The 14,917-nt window shown below is 50.1% G+C and overlaps 2 protein-coding genes across 2 annotated transcripts in view; one reads left to right on the top strand and one right to left on the bottom strand.

Moving 5' to 3' along the window:
- Positions 1 to 2,948: 2,948 nt before the first annotated feature.
- DOLK (dolichol kinase) lies at positions 2,949 to 5,038 on the bottom strand. Its single transcript, XM_066255994.1, has one exon. It carries the CDS (start codon positions 4,729 to 4,731, stop codon positions 3,109 to 3,111), a length of 1,623 nt encoding a protein of 540 aa, XP_066112091.1. The 5' UTR covers positions 4,732 to 5,038; the 3' UTR covers positions 2,949 to 3,108.
- An 81-nt stretch (positions 5,039 to 5,119) lies between these two features.
- NUP188 (nucleoporin 188) overlaps positions 5,120 to 14,917 on the top strand; it is a 65,157-nt gene continuing 55,359 nt past the window's right edge. Inside the window, exons 1-2 of the mRNA XM_066255990.1 lie at positions 5,120 to 5,181; positions 11,944 to 11,998. Of these exons, the coding sequence (XP_066112087.1) occupies positions 5,150 to 5,181; positions 11,944 to 11,998 (87 nt within the window). The 5' untranslated portion in view covers positions 5,120 to 5,149. The remainder of the gene's footprint in view (positions 5,182 to 11,943; positions 11,999 to 14,917) is intronic.

The raw sequence follows: 14,917 nt of genomic DNA, 5'->3' as shown, positions 1-14,917 counted from the left end.
CTCAGCGTTCCAGGTCGACGCTTTATCCACTGAGCCACCACAGGTCAGGCGGTCTCAGAAATTTTAAAAAATTTTTATATATTGATTGATTTTAGAGAAAGAAAGGAAGGGAGAAAGAGAGAACTCTTTTTTTTTTTTAATTGAGAGACAGAGAAGCAGAGACAGACTCTCTCATGCGCCCAGACTGGGATCCACCTGGCAAGGCCTCTACCAGGCAATGCTTTCCCCATCTGGGGCGTTGTTTTGTTGCTCAGAACAGAGCCATTTCAGTGCCTGAGGTGGAGGCCATGGAGCCATCCTCAGTGCTCCGGGCCACACTGCTTGAACCATTTGAGCCATGGCTGCGGGAAGGGGTGGGGAGAGAGAAAGAAAGAGAGAGAGGGGGCGGTAGAGAAGCAGATGGTTGCCTTTCCTGTGTGCCCTGACTGGGAATCGAACCTGGGACTTCCACACACCAGGCCAACGCTCTACAACTGAGCCAACCAGCCAGGACAAGAGAGAGAAAGATTGATTTGTTGTTCCACTTATCTGTGCTTTCACTGGCTGATTCCTTTACGTGCCCTGACCAGGAATCAATCCCGCACAATCCTGATGTATTGGGATGATACTCTAACCAAGTTACCTGGCCAGGGCCAGCCTCTGTGTTTCTATAAAAACTTTTTTTTTTTTTTTACAGGGACAGAGAGAGAGTCAGAAAGAGGGATAGATAGAGACAGGCAGACAGGAACGGAGAGAGACGAGAAGCATCAATCATCAGTTTTTCATAGCAACACCTTAGTTGTTCATTGATTGCTTTCTCATATGTGCCTTGACTGCGGGCCTTCAGCAGACTGAGTAAGCCCCCGCTCGAGCCAGTGACCTTGGGTCCATACTAGTGAGCTTTTTTTTTTTTTTTTTCTGAAGCTGGAAACAGGGAGAGACAGTCAGACAGACTCCCGCATGCGCCCGACCGGGATCCACCCGGCACGCCCACCAGGGGCGTCGCTCTGCCGCGACCAGAGCCACTCTAGCGCCTGGGGCAGAGGCCAAGGAGCCATCCCCAGCGCCCGGGCCATCTTTGCTCTGATTGAGCCTTGGCTGCAGGAGGGGAAGAGAGAGACAGAGAGGAAGGAGGGGGGGGTGGAGAAGCAAATGGGCGCTTCTCCTATGTGCCCTGGCCGGGAATCGAACCCGGGTCCCCCGCACGCCAGGCCGACGCTCCACCGCTGAGCCAACCGGCCAGGGCCGCTAGTGAGCTTTTTGCTCAAGCCAGATGAACCCGCGCTCAAGCTGGCAACCCCGGGATCTCGAACCTGGGTCCTCTGCATCCCAGTCCGGCGCTCTATCCACTGCGCCAGTGCCTGGTCAAGCTATAAAAACTTTTTTAAATTGGGAGATTTTGGCTAGAGATTGTCTTGCCAGTTCAATCTCTAGTCAGGGCACATACAGGGACAGATCACTGTTCCTGTCTCTCTCCCTTTCTCTCTAAAACCAGTATATATAAAAAAGGTTTAAACTGAGAGATTTTACGTAACCATCAGACTTCTAAGCTTCCTTGAAACAGGTCAGCAGCCCTGGGCCTGTCGTCTAGCACGCTGACTGGCTGCAGCTGCCTCCGTAAAGGGCCGTGCACTCTCTGCATCCCACTTCCCGTCCTCCTTCACTGCAGTGCCTGCCTGGCCGCAGCGGCCATGAGTTTGCGGCCTTGATTCCCAGCTCCCTCTGGATGCACAGACAAGCCACAGCTCAGATGACAGGGCCCTTTCCCAAGGCCCCAGGAGTCGAGGCAAAGCCGCTGCTCTTCCCCGACGTTCTGCCACCTCCGTTAGCCAGCAGGAGGGAGTCAGAAGGGTTAGTCAAGCTTCGAGTCCCAAAGGAGTCTCGCTACTTTCTCCTGAGGTAAAGGACGTGACAGTGATTCCACAAGCTCCCTAGAGCTCTACTTCTGGCTTCCGGCCTTAGTGGACCAAGGTTCTCAGCCTCTCCCGCTAGGCCCCTCCCTGCCAGGCTGGGTGAGAAGCCAGGAGGAACCCCCAGCTCCTCCCCCAGCCCTTCCCCACGTGCAATGAATCAGTAGCACAGCTCCCCTTCAGCTCTTCCTAGCCCACATGGGAGAAACCACATGCATTTGGCTATTTTCCTCTTGGGTTTTTCTCCAAATAAAGCCAAGGTCACTCTCCTTGGTCTCCAAGTACAACCTAAGAAAGTACATCTGTTGGCTTGCTAAGAAGACTGGCCTTGGGTAATAATGACACTTTTCCCTACTGATTGCGCATGATGTGTGGGCCCTGGGCTGGACACTATACATCCTTACCTCACCAGATCCTCACAACACTCTGTGAGGTGCAGGCTCTAATTATTCCCATCTTGCAGACAGGAGAACTGAGGTCTGGAGTGGTTAAGCCACTCACACTGTTAAGAAGTGGGACAGTCAAGGCTTGACCAGTTTAGTTTGACACAGAACCTAAAGTGTTAACCATTATGCAATATGGCCTTCAGTGTCCACACCGGCCCCTCTAAGGATTGCGAAGTGGGAATGGGGGCTAGAGCGTATTTTAAGTTCAAGCCTCTTCACTTTTTTTTTTTTTTTTCATTTTTCTGAAGCTGGAAACAGGGAGAGACAGTCAGACAGACTCCCGCATGCACCCGACCGGGATCCACCCGGCACGCCCACCAGGGGGCGACGCTCTGCTCACCAGGGGGCGATGCTCTGCTCATCCTGGGTGTCGCCATGTTGCGACCAGAGCCACTCTAGCGCCTGGGGCAGAGGCCACAGAGCCATCCCCAGCGTCCGGGCCATCTTTGCTCCAATGGAGCCTTGGCTGCAGGAGGGGAAGAGAGAGACAGAGAGGAAAGCGCGGCGGAGGGGTGGAGAAGCAAATGGGTGCTTCTCCTGTTTGCCCTGGCCGGGAATCGAACCCGGGTCCTCCGCCAAGCCTCTTCACTTTTTAATATCAGCAAAACTAAACCCAGAAGAACTTTAATTTTTATTTTGAATCTGAATCAACTGAAAAAATCAAATCTGCTTCTCATTCCTTGGCTCTTCATGCCCAAGTGGCTAGCCACTGTGGGGACCATTCATCCTCCCCATTGGGCGGGCCCCTTTCCTCCATTGCTGCTGCAGAGCAGCTAGGCCATCAGCAATACCAGGAGGTAGAGAGGCAAAAGGAGATTGTCTATCTGTGTAGTGTATGCTTCTAAGAGGGACACAGTACTGATGGACCCCAAAATCCAAGCGTAACTGTGGTTTAGGTCCACTCCACTGTCAAAGATTAAGATCAGAGCTACAGAAATGATCTGGGCAAATATAGATGTCATAGTCCCCTCGAAAGTCTTTTTGGTTCCAGGCCAGCGGATCTCCCCCATAGTGCTGCCGAAGATGGAGGCCACAGTGTCACCCACACCCACAGCCAGGACACCAGCATAGGGGACTAGGGCCCTCGCTCCCCCCAGGTTACCCTTCTGTGTGCAGGGTCTGGGGACTAGCCAAATGGGAAGAGACATGCCCAGAAGCAGGTAGATGTGTGTCAGGATGAGCGGTCCGCTGTCTCGTTCATCCAGGAAGAGGGAGAGGAGGCTCCGCAGAGTGTGGCCCAGGGGCTTAATGCGGAAATAGCGCACGTACTCGAGGAAAATGAACACTGCCAGACACACAGTGGCGGCTACATAGAGCAGTGGTCGGTCAAAGATGATACCTGGGATGTAGGTGGCTACCACAATGAAGTGGAAATACTTCCGGGTAATGGTGGGGGCCTGGTGCTTCTTGGATTCAGAAGATGATCGCTTGGCATTCTGGTACAGCACCACCAGGCAGGCAAAGGTGGCCAGCAGAGACCAGTAGCCTAGGAGGTAGATGCGGGTTTCCGTCTGGAAGAGGAATTGTAGAAGCCAGAGCAGGGGGTTCCTGCGGATGAGCCGGTGGAGCCAGGGCAGGACCACGCCAAGGCCCAGCACACAAGTCATAAGGTGGAAGAAGATGGAGGAGGCCCAGGTACTTGAGTCCATGAAGACAAAAAGGGTGCTGAAGAAGAGGCCCATGAGTACCATCCCTATCACTGCGACCAGCAGGAGGAAGTCCACAGGGTCCCCCTGGCTTTCCACCACAGTAAGAGAACGCTTGATGAGCTGGTTGAGCATGAAGCTGATGCCACCCAACACCAGCAGTGCCTCCCCAGGGGTGAAGCAGCGGGGAAGCAGGTACAGCAGGATCATGTTGAGGTAGACGAAGATCAACAGGACCTCCAGGACCTCGATGACCTCGCCCACACTCAGTGAGTGCTTCATGATATAAATGATGAGAGATCCAGCCAAGCCTGAGATGACACAGGTGTTGGTCGGCACTGGGCGAGTAATGCCCAGTGCCAACACCGATGAGAAGAGAGCCACTGCCATGCCAGTGGCTGCCACCACAATTCCAAAGCGTTCGAAATATGGGTTCCCAGCAGCCTGGCAGCGCTCCTTCATGACCAGTCCAAGCAAAGGCATGACCATCGAAGAGGGCAATAGGCCACTGTTTGCGGACATTCGGAACTGGAAGACAGCGCTTCCCTGCTGTAGCAGCCGGTCCCACTTGTACTGGACGTAAAAGGCCTGCACTGCGAGAGCCACGGCACACCACGAGTATCGGTCCAACACGAGTGCGTGAATGCTCAGCACCACCGCAAACACCACTGCCGCCTCGGCCAACACCGATCCGCTCAGTGGAGCTCCGGTCCCCGGGGCCGGGGCCGGGGGAGCGCGCTCTCGGGTCATGTCTCTAGACCTGGGACCCCGGGCAAACCAGAGTGACTAGGGACGCCTAGGACCCTGGATCCCTCGAGCCCTGCCAGGCAGAGAGCCGCAGATTCACCCAGCCAGCACCTTCTCTCTCCGTTCTCCAGCTGCGAGGACGCAAGTCCCGCTGTAAGGCACTCTCTGACGCCTGGGAGCTGGTGCCGGATCAGTCTCCACCATCTCCCACCTACGGGGTAGAAGTCGCCACTCTGCCGCCTTCATCACAGCTTTGGTTGCCCTCGCCGTGGGCTCTTAACCTCTCTAAGGGTCGCCATCTTGACCCCGCCCCGTCGTCACGTGACGGAAAGCCCGGTCCACGCGCCCGTTTGAAGGCGAGCGGTCACGTGGGGGCATGGCGCCTGGGGGCGGGGCTAGGCGCGCGCGAGCGCGCGCGAAGATGGCGGCTGCCGCCAGCGAGCCGTGTGTAAGGTGCGGAGCGGGCCGAGTCGGCGGAGGTGGCTGTGAGGAGTGGGGTGAAAGCCAAGTGGAAGTGGGCCGGGAGTCAGGGATGAGGTGTGGCGGCGGTAGCAGGGCGAAGCCCGGCAAGGTGGACGGGCGCCGAGGTGGGAGGCGGTTACGTCCAAACGGTCCCCGCGCGCGGGCATCTGAGGTGACTGCTCCAAGAAGGGGGCCGGTGCCCTATCCCTACCCTCGGCACCGGCCTCCGTGTGCTCACCCAGCCTCTTTCCCTTCCTTCCCTCTCCCCGCCGGTGCGTCCCTCAGCGCCCCCTGCCCCCCCCCCCCCGCGCTTCTTCGTCCGGCGTGACGCTCCTGCGGGGCGCGGCGGGCGCTTGGTGGTCGCCTGGGGGCCCCCACCCGCGACCCTGGCGGCGCTCCCCGATTCCCCGGGTGCTCTGGTTAGGCGGTGCTTCGTGCGGCGCCGCGCCGCCTCCCTGCGGTGTCTGCCCTCTTTCTCCGCGCGGCCTTTCATTCATCCGTCTGCCCGCGTTCTGGGGCGTCGGTTCCGCCCGCCCGGACGAGCCCGGATCCTCCAGGTCCCGGCGCCGAGCTGGGCTCTGGGGACGCGGAGGTGACGATCAGTTAGAGACAGGTCTTCCTGATGGAGCGCTGGCTAGCCTGACCCCCGGGGGGGCGCTTTCCGTGCGTTATTTCTCAGTTCTCCCAACTCCGAGGGGCACTTGCTGTTTTACAGTTGACTCACAGATCCAGCTCAGAACCGGCTAAGTGGGCCCAAAGTGAGGGTTCAGACGGAGTCCCTTCGACAGGCTCGGAAGCTTGAGCCTCTGTCTTCCACGACACAGTGCCAAGTGTCATCCATTCTCCCTCCCTCCCTCAAATTAAACATCCCTGTCACTTAGCATTCCCTGTGACAGCTTGGTTTCCCTGCTTTTTTGGTCTTGTCCGCTGCCCTGTCCTTGACACCCAGAAGGGCATGTTGTAGGCTCTCTTGGTCAGTAGTATTACAAACGTTGGTCATCTTCTCTGATGCCACGTCCTTCACTTGTCAGCACAGGTGAGATGTTCTGCTTTGGGATTCCCGTCGGAAACTGGAAACTCGTGAGGACCAGTTTGCTTTTTCCTCTGCTGTTTCACAGCCGCTCCTGTATCCTGCGGCTGTTGTGGTCCCTGTGCCCTCCTTGTCTTAGGGTTGTTTCATAACCATGGTGGAGCTGGGGTCAAGTTTAGCTCCTGCAGGGTGAGGTGTGCCCTTAAATGAATGAGAACAAGGGAAGAAAAAGCATTGGTTTGCCTGAAAAACGCTTTGATCACCCTGGGCAACCTACCAAACTCATACTTGGAGATGGAAGAGACGACACCAGGAGTTCTAGACACTGCTTTGCTCACAGCCAATATTTGGAGAGCGAGCTCTCTTTCTGTGCTGGAAGTCACATTGTGACGATTGGGATTGTACTGAGCAGCCTTCAGATCTGGGCTGCAAAAACTTCCTATTCCTGGTGCCTGCTGATATGCAAATGACTTCAGACAGGCCCCCTTAGCAGTTGAGTGTGTTTTTCCCAACCTGAGTCCTTTATAGAATGGCATTGAGGTGGCTCTGAAGCATGTGGAAAAGTCGCTGCATATGTTAATGTGAGTTGCACTAGTCAAAAATGAAATAATATCCTTGGCTATCTTGGGGTTTGGGGAAGGTCAGTCAGTGTTTGACAGAAGCTCAATTTGAATATTGGCATTTTTGGGGTATCTTTTGTGTTCTTCACTTAATGTGTTTATAGAAGTCTAAGTGGGCCTAACCTGTGGTGGCGCAGTGGATAAAGCCTCGACCTGGAAATGCTGAGGTCGCCGGTTCGAATCCCTGGGCTTGCCTGTTCAAGGCACATATGGGAGTTGATGCTTCCTGCTCCTCCCCCCTTCTCTCTCTCTCCTTTCTAAAATGAATAAAAAAAAATAAAAATAAGAAGTCTAAGTGGTGTACCTGGGCTTAAAAAAAAAATATGGTTTGATGCTTGACCAGGCGGTGCACAGTGGATCGAGTATCGGACTAGGAGCTTAGGACTGAGATTCGAAGCCCTGAGGTCTAAAACCCCGAGGTCGCCAGCTTGAGTGCAGGGTCACTGGCTTTAGCGTGGGATCATAGACATGATGACCCTATGGTCTCTGGCTTGAGCAAGGTGTCACTCACTCTGCTGTAGAGTCCCGGTCAAGGCACATATGAGAAAGCAATCGATGAACAACTAAGGAGCCGCAACAAAGAGTTGGTGCTTGTCATCTCTCTCTTCCTGTCTGTCTGTCCCTATCTCTGATTCTTTCTCTGTCTCTGACACACACACACGGAATTCTGAACTTGGCAGCTGGTCCTTGAGTATGGGTAGTGGTCTTCTCTTCTAGAAATTGCTGCTGCCTAACTAATTAGGGGCCGAAGTTTCGGAAGCAAATGTGGACAAATTAAAGTTTTTTGAAATTAAAAAATGGATGATTAAGATAGAGGCATTTAGCCTGACCAGGTGGTGGCGCAGTGGATGGAGCGTCGAACTGGGATGCGGAAGGACCCAGGTTCGAGACCCCGAGGTTGCCAGCTTGAGCGCGGGCTCATCTGGTTTGAGCAAAAGCCCACCAGCTTGAACCCACGATCGCTGGCTTGAGCAAGGGGTTACTGGGTCTACTGAAGGCCGGCGGTCAAGGCACATATGAGAAAGCAATCAATGAACAACTAAGGTGTTGCAACGCGCAATGAAAAACTAATGATTGATGCTTCTCATCTCTCTCTGTTCCTGTCTATCTGTCCCTGTCTATCCCTCTCTCTGACTCTCTCTCTGTCTCTGTAAATAAATAAATAAATAAAAAATAAAAATTAAGATAGAGTCATTTAGCTCAGGCATACAAAAGCCTTCAATTAATAATAAATTTCTTTCCATTATTTTCTTTAAAGATTTTACTTATTGATTTTTAGAAAGAGTAGAGAGAGAGAGAGAAAGCGGGGGAGGAGGTGAGGAGCAGTAAGCATTGAATCATAGTTGCTTCTTGCATGTGCCTTGACTGAGCAAGCCCAGGGCTTCAAACCAGCAATCTCATATTCCAGGTTACCACTTAATCCACTGCGCCATCACAGGTCAGGCTCTTTCTATTAATTTTGATGTAATACTTAAACCCCCCCTCCCCCCGCTATGTGTTATATAACAGGTATCTAGTAAATTTTGTGCAAACCAGAAGCTATTTTGGGTCAAGTAAAAGTATATGCCATTTTACTTATTTATTTATTTATTGACAGAGAGAGAGAGAGAGAGAGAGAGAGAGAGATAGTGACAGACAGACAGTAAGGGAGAGAGATGAGAAGAATCAATTCTATTTTGCATCTCCTTAGTTTGGGGTCGGGAACCTTTTTGGCTGAGAGAGCCATGAATGCCACATATTTTAAAATGTAATTCCACAAGAGCCATAAAACGACCCGTGTACGTTACACATTATCCAATAAAAATTTGGTGTTGTCCCGGAGGACAGCTGTGATTGGTTCCAGCCACCCACAACCATGAACATGAGCGGTAGGAAATGAATGGATTGTAATACATGAGAATGTTGTGGGGTTTTTTTGTATTTTTCTGAAGCTGGAAACGGGAAGAGACAGTCAGACAGACTCCCGCATGCGCCCGACCGGGATCCACCCGGCATGCCCACCAGGGGCGACGCTCTGCCCACCAGGGGGCGATGCTCTGCTCCTCCGGGGCGTCGCTCTGCCGCGACCAGAGCCACTCTAGCGCCTGGGGCAGAGGCTGAGGAGCCATCCCCAGCGCCCAGGCCATCTTTGCTCCAGTGGAGCCTTGGCTGCGGGAGGGGAAGAGAGAGACAGAGAGGAAGGAGGGGGGGGGGTGTGGAGAAGCAAATGGGCGCCTCTCCTATGTGCCCTGGCCGGGAATCGAACCCAGGCCCCCTGCACGCCAGGCCGACGCTCTACCACTGAGCCAACCGGCCAGGGCAGAATGTTTTATTTTTTTAACATTATTTTTTTATTAAAGATTTGTTTGCAAGCCAGATGCAGCCATCAAAAGAGCCACATCTGGCTCACAAGCCATAGGTTCCCGACCCCTGCCTTAGTTGTTCATTGATTGTGTTCTCATATGTGCCTTGACTGGGAAGCTACAGCAGAGCCAGTGACCCCTTACTCAAGCCAGCGAGCGACCTTTGGGCTAAAGCCAGCGACCATGGGGTCATGTCTATGATCCCACACTCAAGGCCAGCGATCCCTTGCTCGAGCTGGTGAACCCGTGGTCAAGCTGGTGACCTCGGTGTTTCAAATCCGTGTCCTTTATGTCCCAGTCCTATGTTCTATCCACTGCACCACTGCCTGGTCAGGATTTTATTTATTTTTACTTTTATTTATATAGAACAAGAGAGAAACAGAATGAGAGAGAGACAGAAAGGGAGAGAGATAAGTATCAACTCACAGTTGTGGCGCTTTAGTTGTTCATTCATTGCTTCTCATACATGCCTTGACTAGGGGGGCTCCAGCCGAGCCAGTGACCTTTTGCTCAAGCCAATGACCTTGAGTCTAAGCCAGTAACCTTAGGCTTCAAATGAGTGACCTTTAGACTGAAGCCAGCGACCATGGGGCCATGTCTATGATCCCACGCTCGCTCAAGTTGGCAAGCCCATTTTCAAGATGGATGAGCCATGCTCAAGCCAGACACCTTGGGGTTTCTAGCCTTGGTCTTCAGCATCCCAGGTTGACACTCTATCCACTGTGCCACCACCAGTCAGGCTAGAGAATTTCTTTCTTTTTTTTTTTTACAGGGACAGAGAGAGTCAGAGAGAAGGATAGATAGAGACAGACAGGAAGGGAGAGAGATGAGAAGCATCAATCATCAGTTTTTCGTTGCGACACCTTAGTTGTTCATTGATTGCTTTCTGATATGTGCCTTGACCGTGAGCCTTCAGCAGACCGAGTAACCCCTTGCTCAAGACAGTGACCTTGGGTCTAAGCTGGCAAGCTTTTTTTTGCTCAAGCCAGATGAGCCCCTGCTCAAGCTGGCGACCTCGGGGTCTGGAACCTGGGTCCTCCACATCCCAGTCTGATGCTCTATCCACTGCGCCACCGCCTGGTCAGGCTAGAGAATTTCTTAATGGCTACATTTTGAAATTTAATTCTAGACTTAAAAAAAAAAATCAAATCCTAAAATATTTCCTGAAATTTCAAAGGCATGCATTGGGAAAGAAACTGGGGTAAGCACTTGGTGGAGAGTATACTTGAAGAGCTCATTGGGGGCGGGGGCTGTGTCTAACGTGTATTTTTCTGATCTCATCTGTCTAGCATTGCATGTGGCACCTAGAGAGAATTTATTAATAAATGAACAGGAGCATTTGAGATCTTGCTTCCTGACATAGGTTGTTACTTTGGCTCAAGTAAACTCATAAAAATTCTCTAAATAAGGAATATGAACAGATATAGTACCATTCATAATGACTGCTATGATTGAGAAAGTGAATTATATCAGGCATTTAGAAAATTTTGTGAAGGTGGGAGTCCTGAAATATACATAGTCTTCTAGATTCTTCTTTCTTATCAGTCTCTGCATTTTAATTAGAAGGGAGGAGCTAGATATACTAAATTAAATCATCTCCTTAGCATAGGGATATACTGTAATTTGTTAATTATTAATTTCATTAATTCTAAAATATACTTTTCCCCCACACTTTTACTACTTCTGAAGTCAGAATGTGTTTTATTATTGAATTTTAGAACCTAAATAATCATGTGTCCTGCAATTATTGGCATCTTAAATGTGTTAAAATATTGTGGCCATCCTCATTTTCAACACAGTACCTATTAGGTTAGCTTGTAATCTTATGTATGTTTTTTTTGTTTTTTTTAGAGCCTTTTTTTTTTTTTTTTACAGGGACAGAGAGAGAGTCAGAGAGAGGGATAGACAGGGACAGACAGACAGGAATAGAGAGAGATGAGAAGCATCAATCATCAGTTTTTCATTGTGAGACCTTAGTTGTTCATTGATTGCTTTCTCATATGTGCCTTGACCATGGGCCTTCAGCAGACGGAGTAACCCCTTGCTCGAGCCAGCGACCTTGGGTTCAAGCTGGTGAGCTTTTGCTCAAACCAGATGAGCCCGCACTCAAGTTGGCGACCTCAAGGTCTCGAACCTAGGTCCTCGGCATCCTAGTCTGACGCTGTATCCACTGGGCCACCGCCTGGTCAGGCTAATCTTATGTTTTACTTTGTTTGAAAGTGAACATATCCTCAAGATTTTATTGTCACAAAGTAAAACAAAGTATGAAGCTTAGAACTAGATTACTTGGTCCTTCCTCTTATCTTCTCCCAGTTCAGATAGCCAGCATTCTCTTAGATTTGCAGTTGGGCTCAACACATTCAAGCCTCAGCACAATCTGCTTTGTAGGTTTAGCCTTTCTGTGCAAAACCATCTTAGTTTGCCTATCGTAGCCACTCTGCTTCCTGTCATAACACCGTTTTCCCTGCAAACGTAGAGAATCCTTGTCCTTCTTGTACTGTTACTTTGTGGGGTTGATGCTTGCCATACTTCTTACAGAAAGTCTGGCAGGTTTTTGGAATGTTCACTATGTTTGTGAGAGCACTATTGGCACAGAAAAGCTATATTTTAGTTTCTCAATTTTTGAGCATCAAACTTCAAGGAATATAGTAGGATTACTGTCCAAAATTTTAACGTTTTGTAAGTTGAGCTTTTTGCTTTAGTGAGTAGACAAAATAGCTGTGAAGTGGCTTAATCAAGTTTGCTTTCTGTCATTTTTCAGAAGCAGTAGAGAACTGTGGACAATTCTGCTTGGAAGGTCAGCTCTGAGAGAACTGGTAAGTGGTAGTGTTCTTGAGTGGATTCTATGGTTCTTTGTATAGTATATATATACTATACAATACATACACACATATATCATATATATATTTTTTGTTTCTTCCTTTCCAAATAAGAGGAGGGGAGATAGAGAGACAGACTCCCACATGTGCCCCAACTGGGATCCACCTGGTGGCAACTCCTGTCTGAGGCTGCTGCTCTGTCCATCTGGGACCATGCTTTCAACCTATTTTTAGCACCTGAGACAGAGGCTCCACAGAGCCATTCTCAGTGCCTGGAGCCAATGTACTTGAACCAATTGAGCCTGTGGGAGGAGAAAAGAGAGAGAGAGAGAGAGAAAGAGAGAAAAAGGGGAGAGGAGGAGTAGAGAAGCAGATAGTCACTTCTCCTGGGTGCCCCGACTGGGAATTGAACCCAGGACATCCACATGCTGGCCAATGCTCTACCACTGAGCCAACCAGCCAGAGCCTGTATAGTTTATATTATTATTATTATTTTTTTAAATCTTTTTTTTTTAATTATTATTATTATTTTTTATTTATTCATTTTTAGAGAGGAGAGAGAGAGAGAGAGAGAGAGAGAGAGAGAGAGATGGGGGAGGAGCTGGAAGCATCAACTCCCATATGTGCCTTGACCAGGCAAGCCCAGGGTTTCGAACCGGCGACCTCAGCATTTCCAGGTCAACGCTTTATCCACTGTGCCACCACAGGTCAGGCTTATATTATTTTTTGAAATAGGAAGTAAATAGGTTTTTATCCCAAAACTTTATATAAACATGCATTTTTTTCTCTCTGCTGAAATGTGGTGTGTCTTATAGTCTAGATGATATGCCTGCATCTGAAAATTTTACTTCTAGGACTATATTTTGTTTTGTATTTTTCTTTTTTTTTTTTTTTTCACAGACAGAGAGTCAGAGAGAGGGATAGACAGGGACAGACAGACAGGAACAGAGAGATGAGAAGCATCAATCATTAGTTTTTCGTTGTGCATTGCGACACCTTAGTTGTTCATTGATTGCTTTCTCATATGTGCCTTGACCGTGGGCCTTTATACAGACTGAGTAACCCCTTGCTCGAGCCAGCGACCTTGGGTCCAACCTGGTGAGCTTTTGCTCAAACCAGATGAGCCCGCACTCAAGCTGGCGATCTCGGAGTGTCGAACCTGGGTCCTCTGCATCCCAGTCCGACGCTGTATCCACTGTGCCACCGCCTGGTCAGGCTGTTTTGTATTTTTCTGAAGTGAGAAATGGGGAGGCAGAGGGACAGACTCCCACATGTGCCCGACCGGGATCCACCTGGCATACCCACCAGGGGGCGATGCTTTGCCTGTCTGGGGTGTTGGTCCATTGCAACCAGAGTCGTTCTAGCGCCTGAGATGAGGCCATGGAGCCATCCTCAGCGCCTGGGCCAACTTTGCTCCAGTGGAGCCTTGGCTGCAGGAGGGGAAGAGAGAGATAAAAAGGAGAGGGGGAGGGTGGAGAAGAAGATGGGTGCTTCTTCTGTGTGCCCTGGCCAGGAATTGAACTCAGGACTTCCACACGCCAGGCCGACGTTCTACCACTGAGCCAACTGGCCAGGGCCTAGGACTGTATCTTTTAAAAGAAAGAAGTCCTGCCTGACCTGTGGTGGCGCAGTGGATAAAGCGTTGACCTGAAACACTGAGGTCGCTGGTTTGAAACCCTGCGCTTGTCTGGTTAAGGCACATATGGGAGTTGATGCTTCCTGCTCCTCCCTGCTTTCTCTCTTTCTCTCTCTCTCTCTCTCTCTCTCACTCTCACTCTCTCCTCTCTAAAATGAATAAATAAAAAAACATAAAAGAAAGAAGTCCTGAAAAAGTTTTGTGCACAAAAGTCTTAACCGTATATATATTAATAAGGAATTACAGTTAGCTTGAGTGCATCTAACATTAGGAGAATGGTAAATAAATTTGATCTAGCCACTTGATAAAATATGGAACCTCTAAAGGATGTTTATAAATAATTTCATAATAAGGTTAAATCATTATGTTAGAATTTTTCCCTTTTTTTAGTGATATAGACAGAGACAGACAGGAAGGGAGAGAAATGAGAAACATCAGCTCATAATTGTAGCACTTTAATTGTTCATTGATTGTTTTCTCATCTGTGCCTTGAACGAGGGGCTCCAGCCGAGCCTGGGACCCCTTGCCCAAGCCAGTGACCCTGAGCTTTAGGCCATCGACCTTTGGGCTGAAGTCAGTGACCACGAGGTCATATCTAAGAGCCTGCTTTCAGGCTGGTGAGCCTGCACTCAAGCCAGATGAGCCTGCGCTCAAGGCAGCAACCTTGGCTTGAACCTGGGTCCTTAGCATCCCATGTTGACACTTTGTCCATTGTACCACTACCTGGTCAGGCCCATTATATTAGAATGTTAAGCAAAGAAAGAGAGGCTACAGAATTTTATATTCAAAATGATTTCAGCCTGACCAGGTGGTGGCGCAGTGGGTAAAGCATCGGACTGGGATGAGGGGACCCAGGTTTGAAACCCCAAGGTCGCTGGCTTGAGCGTGGGATGATAGACATGACCCTATGGTTGCTGGCCTGAACCCAAGATCGCTGACTTGAACAAGAGGTCACTAGCTCTGCTGTAGCCCCCCAGTCAAGGCACATATGAGAAAGCAATCAGTGAGCAACTAAGGTGCCACACTGAAAACTTGGTGCTTCTCATCTCTTTTCTTTCCTGTGTGTCTGTCCTTATTTGTCCCTCTCTTTGACTCGGTCTCTGTCAAAAAAAAAAAAAAAAAAAGATTTCAGCCATGGCAAAGAACACATATTTAAAAGACTCAAAGAGGCCCTGGCCGGTTGGCTCAGTGGTAGAGCGTCAGCCTGGCGTGCAGAAGTCCCGGGTTTGATTTCCGGCCAGTGCACATAGGAGAAGCGCCCATCTGCTTCTCCACCCCTC

This window comes from Saccopteryx bilineata, chromosome 2, assembly GCF_036850765.1.
Source record: "Saccopteryx bilineata isolate mSacBil1 chromosome 2, mSacBil1_pri_phased_curated, whole genome shotgun sequence".
NCBI lineage: Eukaryota > Metazoa > Chordata > Mammalia > Chiroptera > Emballonuridae > Saccopteryx > Saccopteryx bilineata.
The sequence above is the reverse complement of the archived record's forward strand: the minus strand, read 5'-3'. Positions and strand labels throughout refer to the sequence as shown.